This window comes from Bicyclus anynana, chromosome 12 (assembly GCF_947172395.1).
Source record: "Bicyclus anynana chromosome 12, ilBicAnyn1.1, whole genome shotgun sequence".
Lineage (NCBI taxonomy): Eukaryota > Metazoa > Arthropoda > Insecta > Lepidoptera > Nymphalidae > Bicyclus > Bicyclus anynana.
The window spans coordinates 5,611,441-5,632,322 of NC_069094.1; the positions used below are offsets into that span (position 1 = coordinate 5,611,441).

At 37.1% G+C, this 20,882-nt stretch overlaps 2 protein-coding genes across 3 annotated transcripts in view; one reads left to right on the forward strand and one right to left on the reverse strand.

Moving 5' to 3' along the window:
- Positions 1-3,023, forward strand: part of LOC112054994 (xaa-Pro aminopeptidase 1-like) — a 42,070-nt gene extending 39,047 nt beyond the window's left edge. For both annotated transcript variants that reach the window (XM_024094959.2, XM_052884717.1), the window contains one exon: positions 913-3,023. In XM_024094959.2, coding sequence (XP_023950727.2) covers positions 913-1,131 — 219 coding nt within the window. In that variant the 3' untranslated portion in view covers positions 1,132-3,023. The remainder of the gene's footprint in view (positions 1-912) is intronic.
- A 152-nt stretch (positions 3,024-3,175) lies between these two features.
- On the reverse strand, positions 3,176-20,641 carry LOC112054995 (STAM-binding protein-like A). Its single transcript, XM_024094960.2, has 9 exons — positions 20,299-20,641; positions 19,123-19,390; positions 18,513-18,638; positions 17,157-17,290; positions 12,086-12,242; positions 11,341-11,478; positions 10,722-10,834; positions 9,770-9,872; positions 3,176-9,328 (listed from the first exon to the last, which is right to left on the reverse strand). The coding sequence occupies exons 1-9, from the start codon at positions 20,421-20,423 to the stop codon at positions 9,266-9,268; spliced, it is 1,227 nt and encodes a 408-aa protein (XP_023950728.1). The 5' UTR covers positions 20,424-20,641; the 3' UTR covers positions 3,176-9,265.
- Positions 20,642-20,882: the final 241 nt, after the last annotated feature.

The window sequence follows — 20,882 nt, forward strand, 5'->3', positions numbered from 1 at the left end:
TAAAATATTCTGTTGGGTATTTCTTTGTTCTTAGGTCACTTACTAGTTACTACCTACCTATATCTTACGTTACTTGCCCATAGTAAAGATCAGCTAAACAAAACTTGACTAAAACTTACCTAAATTATTAAATTTTTAGGGTTCCGAACATACGTAGTACAAAAACGGAACCCTTATAAGAACATCATTTGCGCACATTTGAATGTCTGTCTGTTTTCTCTGAATGTATCGGGGCAATTCAGTTGAAATTTGGTACACATAGGTATCAATTCTTGTGACCCAAACGGAGAAATATAGGGAGCACTTTCGGTGTGCAAAATGATTTGGTTTTTCAAACCGCATCATATCACACAACAAATGAAAGAACTTGTTAAGAGGATCTCAAATCTATTTTTTTTGTAATTTTGAAATTAATAGTTTCCAAGTTATTGAAGAAAATAGACCATTTCCTCCCTGTCTTCTCCGAAACTACCAAACTTGAAATTTTGAAAAAAAAATACCGGCAGCGAACGGTGAAAGGTGCGTAGAATAGATTGCGCACAAAAAACGTAACGCTGTCATTCGTTCATCGAATTTTACTACTGCCTACCATATTTTTTCCATACCGGGGGCTATATCTGAAAAATCGATTCTCAAGGAGTAAACTCCAATAAACTCCAAAAAATTTTTGACACATACAAAATACAAAATCAAAATATTTTTTAAAGACCGGAACCGACTTAACTTGCTCTTTGAAACAAGTGTAACATCATAATTTTTATTACTGAGCTTGAAAATTTCTTAAAAATAAAAGTTCACTATTTCATAGCCCGATCCATGAACCTAAGACCTCGAGGTCCAAAGCCACATAGTCGAACCACAAGACCAACTAGTCAGTTATATTTCAGTTTACTGAGGTATTCCGCTTTTCAGATTAAATGGTTAAACGAATACAACGAACGAATACGGAAGACGGTTGGCCCAGAACTGAAGGACCAAGGTCTCACCGACGTTTACTACTGGATGATGAATAAAACTGTGCCCATCGAGTCACCACGAGCTAAGAAGAACAATCCTAACTCCGCCCCATCTTATACATGCCGTTTAGAAATAATAATTGTGTTAGCTGCATTTGCCTTGAGTTATTATTGAATCATATAGAATAGTTAGATTCCTTTTTAACGACATCACTGGGCGATTACAATATATTTTTGTTTACAAAACCATTTTATTACATTTTTTAAAACAATTATTCAAATATATTGATATAATATAGTCGATATTTTATGATATATAGTATATGCCATAAAATATCGACTTGGAGCGATCGCCATAACCAAATTGCCAAAAATAACCCTCTATAGTGAAGCTGTTAACTAGGGACGTACCTATTTGTATTTATAAACAGGAATATTTGTAGCTATTTATTTGTATTTCTCGTATTGTCTACATAACAACTTACCTACGCTTTATACACATACGCCTAACCGATTAGGGTTGAGTTATATACGAACATAACATATATGTTGCTTTAGATATATTTTAATTTATAAATTATAATACAAATCCTTTCCTTTTTGTACCTACTATATTGGTATATAAAATCTAATTTAACTATAATTAGTTCATCAAAGTTCATTGACAATTGCAAATAAAGATTCTTACTTTATAAGATTAAGTGTCTGTGTAGCTAAGCTTAAGGTATTATGTATCTGCTTAATATATCTAGTGTGTAATCTTCAAATATTTTGTATATTGACAAAAAGATCTAAAGGTATATAAGGGATGTTATCTTATACCTACTCTAAATGTAATATATTTCAATAATAAGTTAGATATTATAGTTATTACCTAGATACAAATACGCAATATTGCTTCGACTGTAACATTTACGAAAATGAAAAAAAGCAATACAAATTAAGTTACGTACTTATTATTTTTTTTCTTATGACGTAATATAGGTATATGCACCGATAATTGTACAAACATAAAATATTGTAAAGTTTGCGAATATATTTGGATGTTTGTCAATAGTTACCAGAACGGATTTTACTAGATTTTACACATTAGGTCTACTGTATTGTATTGGCAATGTAGGTACTTCTTCCAGAAGAGGTAGATATCTATGGAGATTAAAAAATCCTGATGATGGATATAGTAAATAATATAAGTTACCTACTTAATCTCTATTAGTCACTGAACGGACACAAATTTTTCAAGTTAAAATAAAAAGATGTTTTAAAATTAAACAAAAACATTAAAACATTTATACCTAAGAATATGTAGTTGATAAATTCTCGAATGTTGGATTACGTGTTAAATTTACAACATACTTAAAGTTTTACTTATTTAGGTTTTAGGAGATAGATAAAATTATGAAGGTTTAAAAGCACCGAGTGCCTTATTAAAATATTAGAGTGTATATTGCTTTAATTGCCTAGGTGGGTATATCACAATATGTACGAATATCTACTTTATAGAAGTACGTACTTCATATGCCTATGTACTTAGGCATTATTATATGTATAATTATCGTTAATGTCTAAATACAGTATTTTAAGACCTAAATTATATTAATGTGTTATGAACTGATATTTATTAAATTATTATAATATAGTTAAAAGAGTAGACTATCATGCTTCTATGTGTATTATATATATTTTAGTATTTAAGTATCACAATATATATATATACTGAATATAGTTAGGTAAATATAAAAATATTAAGTATATTGGTTCGTTTAACAGTCACTTCGATTGGAACTTAAGAAAATATACACAAAAATCTATCAATTATATTCTATTTTTTTTTGTTAAAAATAAGCAGAATGTAATACCTACCTATATAATATAAAAAAAATATCTTGATGTTACTTATAAATAAAATAGATAACCATAATATAACCAACATAAATTTTAAGTAGTCAAATGTAAGCAATAAGTAGTTATATTCGTTTTTCACGGTTATCTAAAATCGTGCAGATAAATCAGCATGTGCCTATTACACTTAGTTATACCTATTTCGGTAAAGTAAAATCGTCGGTCTTCGTCGCTGAAACAACGTTGCAGTCACTATCGCCTATTTTGATGTTATACTTATCTAAGGTATATAGTAGATGCTTGGATTGTATACCGTTCGCATCACTGCCAATGTACACATATCACATAGTAACGGAGTGCAATAAATAAAACTAATGTTAAACCAATATGTTCTTTATTTACATTGGTCCTCACTGGTCATACAAATCAACTTAATGTCTATTACGCCTTATATCCAAGCAAAGCCTGGTACAATCGGATACAATTTTTATTACGTCTCGAAAATAACCTGCAGCAGGTCATATATAAAGTCCAGATGCGTGAGACGTTTGCGGGTGTGAGGGAAGCGCGCGCGGGGTGATACTCTCCCGCCACGGCCCTACGTTACCGCTGATACCTAAAATCTTGTTCTAAAATGTTCCGAAACGTCATAAACATTGAATCCGACTGTACATACAAAAACAAGAGCTTGCGACAGCCAGATATATTTCTCTTTATGAAGGCTGAAAGTTTATCTGTCCAACCTCCTACCAATCACAATAAGAACCGTAGGTTTATAATTATAGAGTTTAAAATTAATAATCAAGCCATAGCTCATGACTTGGGCACATGATTTCTTATATTCTGCCTAGGTAATCATAAAAAATATTCTTTGTACTTAGACCGTTATGGGTCTGGCCCAGGTGGCCTATTCACTAATTTGGTTTTTATTAATAACCTCTTAAAATAAACATGAAATATTGTATGATATCCACGGAGGGTTGTCCGTAAGCACCGGATGACATTTGTTACATAGAATCCCAATTTCGTATATATGTCAACTAACATACGTCAAAGATAGTGAATTATCGTGCTGGAGACCTGCCGGCCAATTCACTAACTTTGACGTGTTAGCTACCTAATATAATTAATAACTACATTTTTCGTATTCTACAAAGCCTAATGTTAACAAAAATCAACAGGGAATTGACAAAATGGAAAAAAAACATTTTGCTATCCACAAACTACTCTATGATGTCTGACTCACTCTATGAATCTCAATTTTGATCAGTTAGCGTTAAATAAATAGTTAATTCAAAATCACATAGCTTACGAAATTACCTACAGTGGCTAGTTGGTAAATTTCGTATATGTCAACTATCATACGTCAAAGATAGTGAATTGCCTGCTAATACCTTCCAAAGCTATTACTGTCTAAACTCCATAATTGGCTAGGTACTAACCTATGATAGGAGCATGAAATGGCAAACTTCCAGTCTTCATAAAATGAAATATATTTAGCTACATATAAATAACAGCCATTTTGAGTAATAATTCGCTAGTGCAACATGCCTTGCGTTTGCGTAGAGCAGGGCAAATAATACTGGACTTATAAACTCGCATTCGCTGAGTGGCGATTGCCTAAATGTCGCCGCACACGGGCTACACGCGACAGCCACATACACCGCTACAAGAAGCTAGAAGGGGCCACAAAAGTAGCTGACGCGCGCGACAGCCACTTGTGTTGACAAAACATCTCCAAAGGATTTGATCAAATCACGGAAAATGTTAAAATAACAACACGATTTCATCTTTTCCCTAAACAAACCTAGTGAATTTAACAAATTGGTTCAGTGAAATAACCGAAACACTGACCTAAGTGCCTGGCCTGCTGCCGAGCAACTGGGTTGTTTACGTTCTAACCTAACCTTTTTTTTTAACGTGGGGTCCTCATGGACACCTTTTGCGCCACGAGGAGGCAAGAAGGTTATGTCGGACTTCAACCGACTAAAACCCCACGGTGTTCCGACTCTCCGCCTGATGACTGAGCCACGGGAACATTTTGACAAACTACCGCAACCCAGCAAGCACGTTCTGACCTAACCTAACTCTAGTTTTTTACAAAATTTACTTGTTGGTGTCCATTGATAATATATAAAAGTTACTATAGAAGCCAATAGAAAGAGATTGTATAGCAGGACTTCAGATCTTTATGAAACAATTCTAAATCTTGCTCCAGACTGAGTTTCAAACAAAAACAGACATGTTTTTTGTCAATTTACTGAACCACTTCAGGGTTTTGTTCTATTCACTACATTTGTTTAGGGAAAATATAAATTCATGTTGTTATTTTAACATATATACCAAGCAGGCGCCCGCGCGAAGCGAACTGTCTGAGGTCTGAGGCCGATATTTACTGTAGCTCTCTGCATACATACGTGCATAACTGCATATACACCAAGCATGCGCGCTGCGCCGTGCTGCGGCAGTGCATATCAACCATGCGACCGGATGCGGTCGCTTCTTTGGGATGCAATAGCTACAGGAACAGGAAATATAACCTCACCGCCTCAGATCGCCGTGGCGCAGCGCTTGGTCACATACTTGGTATATAACAGGTTGGGAACGTGCGAAAAAGATCGTGATCAAAAGCCGATCAGAATTCACAAACTGTAGCAAAACCTGGGTTAACTCGTAACAAGGTGATGCTGTGTGTCTGTTGCGATTTGCATTATTCAGTATGAGCTGGTTATCGCCAGGCAGGACCATCGATTCTGAAGTTAAATTCGAACAGCTGATGAGATTAAAACAAAAAATTGAGAGAAAGTGGCCAGAATTAATCAACAGAAGGGGTGTGGGCTAGAACTCACACAATTTTAACCACTCACCAAAAACTACGAGTTCAGCTGGGAAGTTTTAATCCATCCGCCGTATAGTCCTGATTTTGCACCTTCAGATTTTCACCGATTCGGTCTCTGCAGAATTCTTTAGGCAGTGTCAGGTTAACATCACGAGAGGACTGCCAAAACCACTTGTTGCAGTTTTTTGAATCAGAAGCCCCAAAATTTTTATAGCAATGGGGATCATGTCCCTTCAAGATGGCAAAAAGTTATCCAACGAAATACTTTATCCAAATGTACATACTTTAGCCAAATGTAAATAAACTTTATAAGAAAAGCCTTTTGATTTTTTACATAAAATGCGAAGAAAGTTTTTCCCCAACCTAATATGCACGTATCTAAGGCAAAAGTAGCTACAGTTTTTTACCAATAATATTATTATTTTGTAAACAATTTACACCGAGGCTTTTGTAATTATTGTATCAGATTCATGGATTTATCTCTTCAATAGGTAATTATTATTAGATAATCAGTAATTATTAATTATTATTATTATGCAACACAGTCGTCTATACTAAAACCTTTTCAGTCTTATAGATATTTAAAATTTTGTAAACCAAAGTTACATTTAGGTAGAACTTTCAGAAATTACCTTAAACTACAAGATATTGCACATAAAACTTAAAATATTGCTTATAATTTATTTGTATGGCATGGTGGTAATCAAGACAACTGATTTGGGTATTGGTATGTTCGCGCACACTCTGGTGATCAGTTTGATCACTCGGTTAATCTGTAATCATTTCCACTTGGTTAAACACTGTATCTTGCATCTGTACTTAGTACCATCGTGGTACGTACAGCTGGCCTATTTCCTATTTTGGTTTTTATTATCAACCCATCAAAATAAAAAACAAATCAATTGACAAAATGTCATTTACATACTATGATAACTATGATACTATGATGACAAATTACAAATGTCATCAGGTATGTATATCATACTAGTATGTAGATGACACTTTCTTGTCCACTTCAATAAGTTGATAATAAAGACCAAAATAGTGAATTAGGCCACAGGTCCGTTTATATCTACAGACATGGACCGCACAGGCAAAATATTATTTTGGTAATTAAGTATTTTTTTTAAACATATTTGCTGCTTTTAATTTAATTAATTTGAATTCGTTTATAATTTTTAATAAGCACAACAGACATGCTGTCTTTATGGTAAGGTACTGTCTGTAACTTTTGAATCTGAATAAATTTATTTTCTTTCTTTCTTCCCGCGACACCAAAGTGCAACTCCCCCCTCATACCAGAGACGTGTATTTATAGACTAATCTGTTGACATGCAGTCCTGTAAATACTACATGTATGTCAAAAGATTTAGTTATTGAATATGTATTATTTTTACTGACGTTCCACGTCTAATAAGTCTATAGGTTAAAAATTAAAATAACTTTAATAATGAAAACATAATTTTAAATAATCTATTTAATCAACGTGTAAGCGTATCAATTGTACACAAATACTTTTCTATCCACCTCTTAAATATTATTTACAATTAATGGTCGTAGCACACATATCAAATCAGAAAGGGATCATAATCGTATCGCCTCGCCGTCAACCAGACGTCGACTAAGGGTAGACGAATAATAATAAAATAAATAAATAATAATAGATAAGATATTACGTGCTCTTTGTCTTACATCAGTTTTTTTTCGTTAATTTTCTCGACTCCTTTTACTATGTAGTCGTACACAATGACATTTTTCCTTATATTTGTACGGTGAAATTTGCCGCCCTAGGCTCCAGCTTACTTAGCTTGCTGGTAAATGCGCTCTTGGTTGCAGGAAGTTTCATACAAAGAATAAGGGGCGGGTAGAGTCGATACGGTACCCGATCCCTTTACGAGTTGATATGTGTGCTATGACCTTTAATTATACTATTCCTATAAATGTCAATCATCCATTTTATATGGAACCAAAAAAGTTGTTTCAACTAAAAATATAATATAATAGTGTTGTCGTACAAAAGTATGCAATTGTCACGAAGCTTCACAAGCGATCGTAATGCACGCCATTAACGATCAATTATTCTCACGTTTCTGCAGCACCCATGACTATAACTGATCGTGTATTGGTCACTGCGTGTATCGCCGTTGAGGTTTTATATTAGTAAATAGATATGAAGACGACGATGTAGATGTAGGTATATTTATTCACTGAACTGATTATAATAATATTGTATATGGGTATAAAATAAAAGTACTGTCAAATAGATGATGCGATGTTGAATGGAGGACTGGTAAAGATGTAATGGATGGGCGAAACAATATATCCACGCATGCGCGGTCGAGGGAATTCTAAATATGAAATGAATCTGGAATGTGAATGTAGATGGCCTAACCTAAAGTGGGCGAACGAAAGAGTTCGTTCGCCACACCACCGCCCTACGGAGAAAAAAAAAATAATAAAAATAAAAGAAATAGTAAATGCACTAGAAGAGCAGGACTCGTCCAGCCACGGCTTTAAAGGCTTGGAGTCGACGAGCAGCGTAGAGCGCGCCGGGCGGCGTGATGAGCGCACCGGGCGGCATGATGTCAGCGTGGCGGCGCGGAGAGTGCCCCGGGCAGCGATGTGCGCGAGCCAGGCGGCGCACCCTGCGCGCAGGGCCATGACATCAGCAGTGCAGTTGGGCGTCGCGCGTGAGCAAGCGACGCGGAGACAGCGCGCCTGGCAGCGGTATGCGCGAGCCAGTGGCGCGGATAGTGCGCAGTGCGCCAAGACACCAGTGCTGCAGTGCCGCGCATAATGAGCAGACGGCAAGGGGGCAGCAGGCACGGCGGCGCGTGGTCGGCGCCGGAACGCGCCGTGTGCCAAAAAAATCAGCACTGGGGCGCTGCACGAGTTGAGTAGAGGCGGCGAGGCAGGCCGGGCGCCATGTCACCAGCGCTGGGTTGCCGCGCAACAAGGGCAAACGGCGAGTGAGGGCGGCGCAGCGACGCGTGGACGGCGTCGAAGTGCACCGGATCCTGAATCAGCGCTGGGGCGCAACATTTATGGACGATTTTTCTTGATTGAGTTTGAACATTTCTTGTGTTTTCAGCATCATTTTTTCACTGTATTGAAGTCTTGAATATATATTTTTCTGACACAAACGGTTGCTATGTTACGATTTTTCTTTTGTTGCGTTGCGTGTTCCATTTTCGGTGGTCACCAATATCGCCGTTGAGGTTTTATATTTATGTGGATTTATTTATTGTAACTGATATCACTTTACTGATTATAACAATATTGTAAATGGATATAAAATAAAAGTACTGTCAAATAGATGATGCGATGTTGAATGGAGGACTGGTAAAGATGTAATGGATGGGCGAAACAATATATCCACGCATGCGCGGTCGAGGGAATTCTAAATATGAAATGAATCTGGAATGTGAATGTAGATGGCCTAACCTAAAGTGGGCGAACGAAAGAGTTCGTTCGCCACACGTGCATGACACGGCTCGACTTATGAAACGTCTTCACTGCCGTTTCCGCTGCAGAAGCGTGAGTATAATTGACCGTCAATGGCTGACCTAAGCTATTCTAACAAGGCAGTGTGTGTTGTGTGTATGTAAATGTGTGTGTGTGTATGTGTTCATCTCCGGAGGTCCACCATCTCTACAGGCGCCGTATTGTCTAACCGTATATGTGTTACAGTCTGGAATCAAGGAATTACAATCATATATTTTTTTATACTTAAAATCTCGTAAATATACAAAAGAAAAAGGCTTTTCATCACGAAATCTCGAAAACCGTTTCACTTACCATCACGTAAGATTGTAGACAAGAACTAACTTGTAAATAAAAAAAAAACAAAAAGATGAAAATTGGCAGGGAGGTAGTATGTTGTAGTAGTTAGTAGAATTAAGGAGGTCCAAGGATGAACGAAGTCGCGTGCGTCCGCTACTATATTATAAGCTTGAATATTTTCAGCCGATTCTATAAGCTGCAGATTGCCTAGCCCAGTATTATATTGAAAAACGATAAAAAGGATGTTTATGACATTAAATAAAACTGCCATTGTAAAATATTTTCTTCGCTTTCATTATAAGTTGAAAATTTAGAAAAGTCTTTTATTTAATAAAGTGTTCATACTTACATAAAACAAAGGTGGGTCGTTAGGATGAGGATGGAATCCAGTCTGTCGACAGTTGGCAATGAACTGCGTCCCGTAGTCGGGAGTCAGTGCAAAGTATCCCGTCCTGCAAAAATGGTGCAGTCAAATTAATGGTTAAAATGATTATTAATGGTAAAATAGAGGTAATGTTACAATAATTCCCATACGACAAAATATTTCTTTTCAATTCTTTCAACCGCTTTATCACGGAAATGGCAATGCTTAGGAAAAAATGTGTAGATATATTTTTTGTAGAGAATCGGATGATTTACATGTCCAAGAACACTCGCACATAAATCGCTTTTAATACTAAAAAAAACTAAATTTAAAATTGAAAAAAGTATATAACATTTATTCTTTCTATCATCTAATCTACCAAATGAAATCGATTCCAATGACGCTTTAGTTTAGCAAATTTAGCATCCCGGGTTCCCCTATTAAGTTTGTTAAAGGCAACCTTAAAGAAATACCTATCACACTAATATTATTAAGGCGAAAGTTTATGCGTGTGTAAGTATGTTTGTTTGTCGGAGCATTTTGTGATTTTGTTTAAAACCGCCGTGTGTCTTTTAGACGCCAAGCAACATTGCTTATTTTACAAGCAACACACACAGAGCAACACTTTGTAAATGTTTCTCTGCGAGTGTGTTGTGTGCGTGTGAATTTTTTTTTTTCGTGACTGAGTTTTTTTATTTCTATCGCCTAGCATCATTGCAAAGAATCCCTGCGAATGTAATTATAGGCTTAACAGCCATGTTGATGGACACAGAGCAACGCAATGTAGCATGTTTCCTTGCATGTCCAGTATTGCTTTTAGGCGATAGTTTTCCACTTGTGATGTGCTTGGTCTATCAATTATTACTATTAGAAAATTAACTGAGTAAAAGGACAAAATCTGCATAACGCAAGAGCATAATCTACAACAACAACTCACTCGTTATATTTGGGCGCACACACGATAGCGATCGCTTCAGGCATCATCAGCTGGTACGAGCACTGCGTGTGGAGGTCCACTGACGACAAAAACGCCGTTTGTGTTGGATGAGTCTGCAAAGTTAAAGTCAGCTGTGGTTAAAGGCAGTTGGTGTCGATTTTGTCGAAATCTACTGGTTCTAAAGATTTTTTAAAAAGCTTGTTATTTAATTATTCGAAAAACTTTAATTTTTCTAGGCTAAAACTGCGTCGATCACTGCCAACCGCGTAAAATAGGTTTAATTGCTTGCAGAGATATTCAAAGAGGAGTTATTAATTTTAACTAACTTTGTTTCTTTCGTACGAATAAGTAATTAACCTTATGTGGAAGTTTCGGTTTAACTGAAATTCTGAAACTGAAACTAAAGCTAGTTTCGGTCGGACATTATTAATTTGAAATGTGAGATACTTACTTTAAGTTTAGCTGCTTCTCCTAAATATAGAATCCTGGCTAAGTCCGTGCAATGAGATGTTGATAGATGATAAATATTTTTGATGCCATAGTGGCTTGTAAATGAGTTTTGAGGTTGAGGTTAGGTTCAGCTGGTCGCGCTTCTGCAGAGTACTCGTATGTAACTCACGTGTATCCAGCCGAGCGTGATGAGGTTGTGCTGGTCCTGGTAGTGGAAGATCTCCTCCTCGTTGTTGGTAACGCACGAGTCCGGCGTGCCCGACTGCTTGGGCACCACCACGTGCGTTATCTTCAGCTGGTCGCGCTCCTGCACAGAATATGATATTCATCTTATTTTATTTTTTCCGATTATGTAAATGCAGTAGATTCCTTAGTGTGACTGCAGCAGGCTTAAGCGAGCGTTGAAACTTTTTGATTTATGAGATTCTCTGCCAGAAAGCTGTTCATGCGGACGTAGCAATATGTGACAGGAATCTGATCATGCGCACGCACTTGTACCTGTGTGACACGAAACTGTTCATGGGTACGCACCTGTATGCGAAAGAAAGCTGTTCATGCGCACGCATCAGTAAGCGATAGAAAGCTGTTCATGCGCACGCACCAGTGTGTGACAGGAAGCTGTTCGTACGCACACACCCATATGTGACAGGAAGCTGTTAATGAGCACGCACCAGTATGCGACAGGAAGCTGTTCATGCGCACGCACCAGTATACGACAGGAAACTGTTTGTTCGCGCGCACTAGTATGCATCAGGAAGCTGATCATGCACACACACCCGTTTGTGACAGGAACCTGTTCATGCGCACGCACCATTATGCGACAGGAAGCTGTTCATGCGCACGCACTAGTATACGACAGGAAACTGTTCGTGCGCGCACCAGTACGCGACAAGAAGCTGATCATGAGCACGCACCAGTATGCCCGCAAGGATGCCGCACAGCTCAATGTTGCGCGCAGTGTTAGGCGCGGCGAGCGCGAGGAAGCGCGCCAGCAGCGCCGCCGGCACCAGCACCGGCCGCAGCCGCCGCTCCGATACCAGCGGCGACAGGAAGCTGTTCATGCCCGTGTCCCTGCCGATAGCGAACAGACATATTATAGTAGACTACAAGACAGTTGCACACTAGGGGGTTTTAAACTGAAGTTCTCTTCAGAACTCCACCAATTGTCGTCGAAGTTAACAAAGATTGGACTCATGAATTTCTCAAGACCCTCATAAGCAGATACAATCAAAATTTTCACCTACAATACAGAGGTAGGAATAAAGTAGCAGTTATATGCTACTCACAGGATAGCCACGAGGCTGTCAAAAAGGGCCTTAAGTCGGAAAATGTGCCCTATCACACATTCTCCCGCAAGGATGAAAGGACCTCTAAAGCTGTCATTTATGGACTACCTGCTTATGTTGAAGAGTATTTAAAAGAAGAGCTCACTTCCCTTGGCTTTGCCAATGTCATTGTACGTAAAATGAAGGTACCGGATGATAGAAGGACTACATGCCCTCCTTTCTTTGTTCAACTCCCACCCGGCAGTGATATAAAACGCTTCAAACAAATCAAATATATTAGCAACTGTGTAGTTCAAATTCGCAAATATCAGGCCAATAACATTTATGGAACTCAATGCTTTCGCTGCCAAGGTTTTGGTCACTCGTCAAAAAATTGTAATCTTACACCTCGATGCGTCAAATGTACGGAGTCACATCTCACCATCGACTGTCCAAAAAAGGATCGATCTCAACAGGCCCAGTGCTGCAATTGTGGCGAAAACCACCCAGCAAATTTTAGAAAATGCAATGAGCGTCAAAAATACCTCCGTATTCTACAGGAAAAGAAAATAAATATTCAAACGTCATTGAAATCACAAAAAATTACGCCACAAAATAAAGTAGACGGCCGACCCTGGAGCAATGTCGTGGCTGGTGGTAATCAAGAACCTACACCGCATGTTTCTCCTGATATTAATAATCAAGCTACTAGTGATATATTAATTATACTAAAGGCGATCCAAAATATTAAAGAAGAGTTCATAGCATGCAAAAGCATGATGGATAAAGTAATACTTATCCTAACTCATCTAGGTCAATATGTATGATTGTAATAAGTTACGTATACTATCCTGGAATGCCGATGGCATTCGAACAAAAATTATTGAACTTCAGGATTTGGTACGGTCACTTGACATTGATATTATAGGTATATGTGAGACCAGAATATCTCCAAATGTACACCTTAACACACCGGGATTCCATTGTTATCGTCGGGATAAACTAGCTGAGGGTCGCGGACAAGGTGTTGCTATTCTTATTAAGTCAGACATTCCTCATGTTCCCATTAATCTGCCTCGTACTCACAACTTAGAATGTACTGGAATACAGGTATCCCTTTCTGGTAAACATGTTGCTTTCATAGCTGCTTATCAATCTCCCAATCTACCGCTTCTATGTAGCGACCTTGATATTATCATTGATAGGTATCCCTCGTTTGTTCTTATGGGTGATTTAAATACCAAGCACCCATACTGGAACTGCCCTGCTGCGAACTTACGCGGTAGAGTATTGTTTAATCACATGATTAATAAAGAATATGACATCTTTGCCCCAAGTACACCCACTTTAGTTCATTACAATAGTTCATACACTCCTACCACTCCGGATGTGGTCATAGCTAAAGGTATTAATGTTATTGCTGATATGGAAACTTTTTCTTGTCTATCTTCAAACCATTTTCCAATCTTTTTTACTGTTGGAGGTAAATTTTCTCGCAAATCATTTAAAACTTATAATTTCAAAAACGCTGATTGGGCTAAATACAGAAAATATATAAATGAAAACATTTCTCTCATAATTGCACCTTTCAAATGTTCCACTGAAATAGATAGTAATATTGAACATTTAACTAAAATTATCACTAGTGCCAGAGACCACAGTGTTCCGGTTATAACAGTTATAAATACAATCAAACTACCTCGCCGCATTAGAAAAATTATAAAAATAAAAAACTCGTACCGTAGAACTTCCTTAAAAGTACAAGATAAGTCAGTTAAAAAGTACCTTCTCTCTGAATTTAACAGATTACAATACGTAATCAACTATGAAATTAAAAAATTTAACGATAATATCTGGTCACGCAAGCTAGCTAAAGTTGATAATCCATCATCTGACTTACCACGTTTAATAAAATCATTAAATCCTAAACTAAATATTATTCCTCCTCTACAAATTACCGAAAATTCTCTCACATCATCCACAGAAGAGCAGTGTGAGGTCTTAGCAGAGGCTTTCCTAGCTAACATGAATATAACAAGTAGTTGGTTCAGCGAATCTGAGGCAGAAGTTGCTGAAGCAGTTACCAAACTAAATGTTGTAAATTCCATAACTATTAAAGACCTCGTTAGACCATCTCAAATTCGTAAATTATTAAATAAACTTAAGTCTCGTAAAGCTCCTGGTATCGATGGTTTAAGTAACATCTTACTCAAAAATTTGCCACAGAAATGTTTGGTCCTCCTTACTAAAATTTTCAACGGATGCCTATTATTGAACTACTATCCATCCCAGTGGAAGGTTGCAAAAATGATAGCAATAAAAAAACCAGGAAAGGACGCATCATTAGCCTCAAGTTATAGGCCCATTAGCTTGCTACCCAGTCTGGGAAAATTATTCGAATCTATCATTTTAACGCGTCTTCAGAAAGTTACAAATAATTTGATCATAAACGAGCAATTTGGGTTCCGTCGTTATCACTCAACTACGCACCAACTAGCACGTGTGGCTGAGCATGTGGTACATGGCTTGAATCAGGGCAAATGCACTGGTATGATCCTGCTGGATATCGAAAAAGCCTTTGATTCGGTTTGGCATGAGGGTCTTCTACATAAACTAATAATAAACGACGTTCCCACCGGCCTCGTCAAACTAGTTCAATCGTACTTGACAAACCGATCTTTCGCAGTCATTATAGACGATCACAAATCGTCCTTGAAATCTATACCAGCCGGCGTGCCCCAGGGTTCTATATTGGGCCCCTTTCTCTTTTCCCTTTACCTAAATGACATACCAAAACAACCACATACGCATCTCGCTATTTATGCAGACGATACAGCCTCCTACACGACTTCTGAGGACTGTGACCTCATAGTAGGACGCCTGCAGCTTTCCTTGGAGTTGCTAAGCAGTTATTTTAACAAATGGAAATTAAAACTAAACTCTGATAAAACAGAGAGCATAATGTTTACCAGAAAACGTACTCTTCCCACCAAGACAATAAAAATAGGGAACCTTGTTATCCCCTGGAAGCGCCATATTAAGTATCTTGGTGTTTTAATTGACAATAAGGTTAATTGGTGTAAAAATATTGACAGTCTAATCTCCAAAGGGACTAAAGCTATCAACGCACTGCACCCAATCTTAAGTCGCAAATCTAAGCTGAGTGCAAAAACAAAATTAAAAGCTTATTCCACTTTAGTGAGACCATGTATAACATATGCAGCCCCTGTTTGGTGTAGCATCTCTGAAACAAGATACTGCAAATTACAAGTTATTCAAAACAAGGCATTAAAAATTTCATACAATACGCCATTTAGAACTAATTTAAAAAAACTACATGATCAGTTAAAATATCCGTTGCTAAAAGATTACATCCTTAAATTGTCTCGTAATTTTTATGTACATAATAACCCCATTCATCCTAACATTTTGGTTTCGTCAATAGGTCGTAGTAGACTCAAAACTTTATCGTACGCATCGACATACAATAAATATAGACTGCCCCATCACTATTTTCTCGGTGATTCATAGCAATAAGTAATAACAAGCGACCGGTGGCGCGCTCGTCACTGATCCGTTCGCTCAATATATTTGTGCATTACCCGCAAAAAAAAAAAAAAAAAAAAATTAAGTTCATTTCAATAATATACAATAAATACCATAGTAGAATAAGTTACCATCTGTAAAATTACTTCTGTGTAATAATATAATTAATAGAAATGTACATGTATTATAAGTGCTTGCAACAAACGGGCGCTTAGCAGTGGTAGGTTGGTACCTGCATGTCTCAAGTTAATATTAGTTTATTACTTTGTAAATTATGTCCCAATTGTTTTTCCTGCCATTATTCTAAATGTTTATAAAGGTGTGTAAGCCTGTACAAACAAATGACCATAGCATGTTAGCAATAAGAAATATTTATAAGTCTATTGTTCTAACAACACTGTTACAATATATTATATAATAAAGACATTTAAAAATCAATCAATCAAACTGAAGTTCTAATGTAATTTATAAACCAAATGAAGTTATAGCCCGCGTGAAACTTTTTGTCTGCTCTGAAGTTACAATGTTATACAATGTGCAGCTATTTTCCTTCTATTAAAATACACTAAAAGTAAGGGGGATTTATAGGCAGGTAGATTATCAACATTGTGTTGATGGTAAATCATTACGCGTGCTGATTATATTGGTTGCATAAAGCAATTGTATTGTTTTATACTTAATTTATGAACCAAATAGATGACCCACCTGATGGTAAGTAAAAAACCACCGCATATAAACAGAGCAACACTTTGCAGTGTGCAGGTTAATTTAAGGTTTAGGTGCTAAGCCACATGTGCCTGTAAATTACATTGGCAAGTATGCTCTTCAGACCAGCAGGGCTATTTTGTAACAATTTTTTGTTTAACTCGCAGATGTCCGTTTTGAATTCACTGCTATCTCTGTGTCTAACACAATACTATAGAGAGAGAAAATAGAGGTGAATTCAAAACTCATACTAGAAAGTTATATACTGACAAACTGTCACAAACAGTTTTAGTATAGTCTGGCAAGATCGTTGATAACACTCCCAGGATATGCGGGCGACGGAAAGAAAGACTGCGCGGGTGTGAAATCGTGACGTGCATCAGTCTTGGGTTTTTCATTCACGGCTACACGCCCCCCGGCCCGCGCGGTACATCGGGAGTGTTACTACAATTGAGAGTGCAGTACATACGGCCGCGACGGCGGTATGAGCGGCGGCGTGGGGTGGTAGGAGTGCGGCGGCGCGCGCGGCGGCTCGCTCGCAAAGTCGTCGGGATATAGCACGCCGTCCACTGGAGGCGCCGACGGAGACACAGCCCACTCTTCCTGTAACAATAGGGATGATTACAGTTTTTTAAATTGTATATAAATTAGGAGTATAATAAATAAATAAAAATAAAATAAAATAAGCCTAATAAAATACTTTAAAATGTAAATATAACTAACCAGCTTATAAAAGCTGGTTAGTTATATTTACATTTTAAAGTATATACATAATTCTTATTAATTAGCAGCTTGTCCTTCGACATAGGCCTCCCCTAAAGATCTCCACTTTTCTCTGTCCTTCGCCATTCTCATCTCATTAGGAGTATAAGATTATGCTAATAGTAAAGCAATTTTGTAAAAGTAATAGTGTATCTGCGATCATTACTTTTGGAGCTACAGTGATAAAGTAACAGGATATCTGCGATCATTACTTTCGGAGCTACAGGGATTTGATTTGAGGTGCTGCTGCGGATCTTTGAAAAACGCCCCATACAAAATGGTACGATTTAATAACGTCGTAGGTATATAATGATCATTAGATGTGTATGGGCGTTCAAATAAAATTACTAATATCTTTGTTATTTGTGGGTTAATGTTTATTTATTGAAATGCGTCACATTTAATGTACGGAAGCTAAAACTGTATGAATATTCATCTAATTACGATAAAAGTTACGAAATTTTATAATCTTATTTATTTTACAGACATCCAGATAATCTTGGTTTTTTATGTATTGATTATTTACCTTATTTACCCAAACGTCTCATAAACATTAATATATTAAAACCTAGTCATCATCCCTATTGTTCGATTATGAGACTCGCCCTGTAATTTCATCTGTGCAGTTCTTGTTCCTGTGGCAATATGGGAATTAAATATAGTCTACTAGATGACTCGGTCAAGCTTTGCATTGACTTACAAATATGTGCACTTACTTTCTCTTTCCTTACTATCCTATCCCACCTTTACCCTAACTTTAGCCTACCCCTACAGAACAGAACAGAAACATTAGCTGCTTATAATGTATGTATAATATCACTCAGTGAAGATGTAGCTTTCTAATGAATAATGAAACAAAAGCGAGAGATGACACAAAGAGAGGTGATATTTCAACTCAATCAATATTGGTTAACAAAAATTATGTCTTTCTCAGAGAGAGACATATATCATGGATATGCGTTGTTGGCTACTACTACTACTACTCTACTGGTGAGCTATTTTCGAAAACCGTTACTGAAAAACAGATACTGTTACTAAAGATGAAAAGATGTGGCTAACTTACAGCATTAAGAAGATGAGGTCCAGTGTGGCCATCTTGCCTGTTTTCATCAGCCTGAAGCCGCTGGGCAAGCTTAGCATCTTCTTGCTCTTGCTTTCTTTTTGCAGCTTCTGCTATTTTTCTCTTTTCCTGTGGTAAGGAAAATACCATAATTAACTATTATATATTTTCTGGCGAACAGTAATTTTAGATAAATCAAAATATGTAGCATGACTTGTCTATCTATACACATTATAAAACAAATTATCTCTGACTGTTTCCATAAACTTGAAACCTCCTAAACTGATTTTACAACATTCTTAACAATTATAGTCATATTTGATACCTTTTACAAAAATCCTTGACAAATTACCACCTAAACTTTTTTTCCATTTTCCTAAATTAGTTTCCTGATCCTGATTCTTGATTTTATTTTATTCCTGAGTGAGGCATTATGCAAATATGACTATAACTGTTGGGAGTGTTGCAAAAAGTCAAGCTAGCTGGGACTTTCATCTGAAATACCTAATCCCTTTGATTAGATTAAGATGAGATATTAAGAAGCACTTCATATAGGCAAATTCACAGGCACAATAGAAATACTCATACGAGCTGAATTTTCCTAAATACCTACCTCATATTCTTTGTAATGTGCATGCTCCTTGGTATACTGCTCTAAGAGTTTCTGCTTTAATTTTTCAGCTTTTGGCATGACCTCCTTCAACATTGCTTGGTTTACGGATTTCACATCAGATGGGACAGACACATACTCTGGATGTTTCCTTATCTTCTCCAAGAATAGTGTCATGAACTTCAAATACAGCATATAGGCATTTTCAAGACTACCCTCAGCCAGGTAAACATTGGCCATCCTCACCATCTCTAACCCAGAGCGATAATACCTTTAACAGTATAACATTAATAAAATTATTATAGAAAGAAAGAAAACAGTCTGGTGATTGTGTGGCGAATGTTGAGCTAAAGAAGTTTTACTGCAATTGTGTGGTCTAAAGGCACACTTGTTTTTTCAGTATTAAATGACCTTATTTATAACAGACATCAAGTGAGTCGCTGGATGCAGGAGGCTCAGGATCGTGATGTTTGGAAGTCCCTACAAAGGCCTGTGTCCTGCAGTGGATGTCCATCAGCTGACATGATGATGATGATGACCTTATTTTGTGCATCAGCTAGCAAAAATATGAAAATACCTGTTGGTCAATAAAACTCTTTTTTCATCCTCCTAACAAGTTAGCCCACTTCCATCTTAATAATATTACAATTTATATAAGCAACAAGCCTATGTAAATTGTAATATCACTATGTACTAAACATAACTGAACCCTTGTTTTAGTTTGGCCAGTGATTTGCCTGTGTGGATTGTAATTGCTGAGCATTACTGAGTTATTCTTTCTAATTTTCAGTAAAAATTCTCAGTTCAACCTGAACTGAAGTTTGAGGTTGAAGTTCATGGTGTTACATCTGTGTCTCTGAGGGCAATCTAAGCTAGGCTAAGCTACCCTTGCTCCTGATTGTTAACACCTAATTATCATCCTAACTCCCAAAGCCGGCCAACTCAAATTGAAGCAGTGTGGTAGTTCTAAGTTCTACATCCCCTCACCTATAAAGAGGGAGGCTGGGCCTTGCTGAAAATTATGATAAGTGATGACATCTATAGTTTTTATGCCAAGTTATAAAAAAGATCTCAAATGACTTGGTATTGTAACTCACATAGAGATGTTAATGATTTTAATGAAATCTCAGTAAACTATGAATGACTCATGAATGTATCAACAAGAAAACAACCGGCTACCTTCTAGGTGGGACGTTAGGGTCAACCTCCACCATAGCTCCAAAGTTAGCGAGCTGTTTCACCCTCATTGCAGGCTCCAATGATGCAAGGTCCATCGTTTTTGGACGTTTTTCGTTTGACTGCATTTTCAAACCTTAAAAAACTAGTATTTCCTGTCCATTTACTAATTTCGTACTCGAGCGTAAGGTATACTAGTCAAAAAACAGCACACAATGATTTCTATGAATTTTTTATTAATAATTCTAAGAAAAATTCAAATAATAAGTAAATAATTACAATTGAAATAAATACAATTAAAATTTTTACGGCTGCACAATTATTTATTTATGCTTTGTGATTGACATTTGACATTGACAATTGACATGTATGTCATCAAGTTGACAAATGACACCCACAGAAAGTCAATGTTTTTTTTTTTCTCTTTATTCTTTCAATATATTACACGTAAACAACGTATAGAGTAAATTCTACTTTAAGGACGGAGTAGACTCCGCGCCACAAAACAAGTCCTGTAGCTGCGGCGCTAATCTGTTGCGGCCTTATTTGCGAAATCGGCTGCACGCGCGCCAAGGTCATGCGTGTTT

Coding starts and splice junctions, on each gene's coding strand:
- LOC112054995 (XM_024094960.2), bottom strand. CDS start 20,423: ATGCAGTCAAACGAAAAACGTCCAAAAACGATGGACCTTGCATCATTG. Junction 10,835..11,340: donor TCACGCTCGGCTGGATACAC/GTGAGTTACATA, acceptor TTAACTTTGCAG/ACTCATCCAACACAAACGGC. Junction 9,329..9,769: donor ACGACCCACCTTTGTTTTAT/GTAAGTATGAAC, acceptor CCTTGATTCCAG/ACTGTAACACATATACGGTT.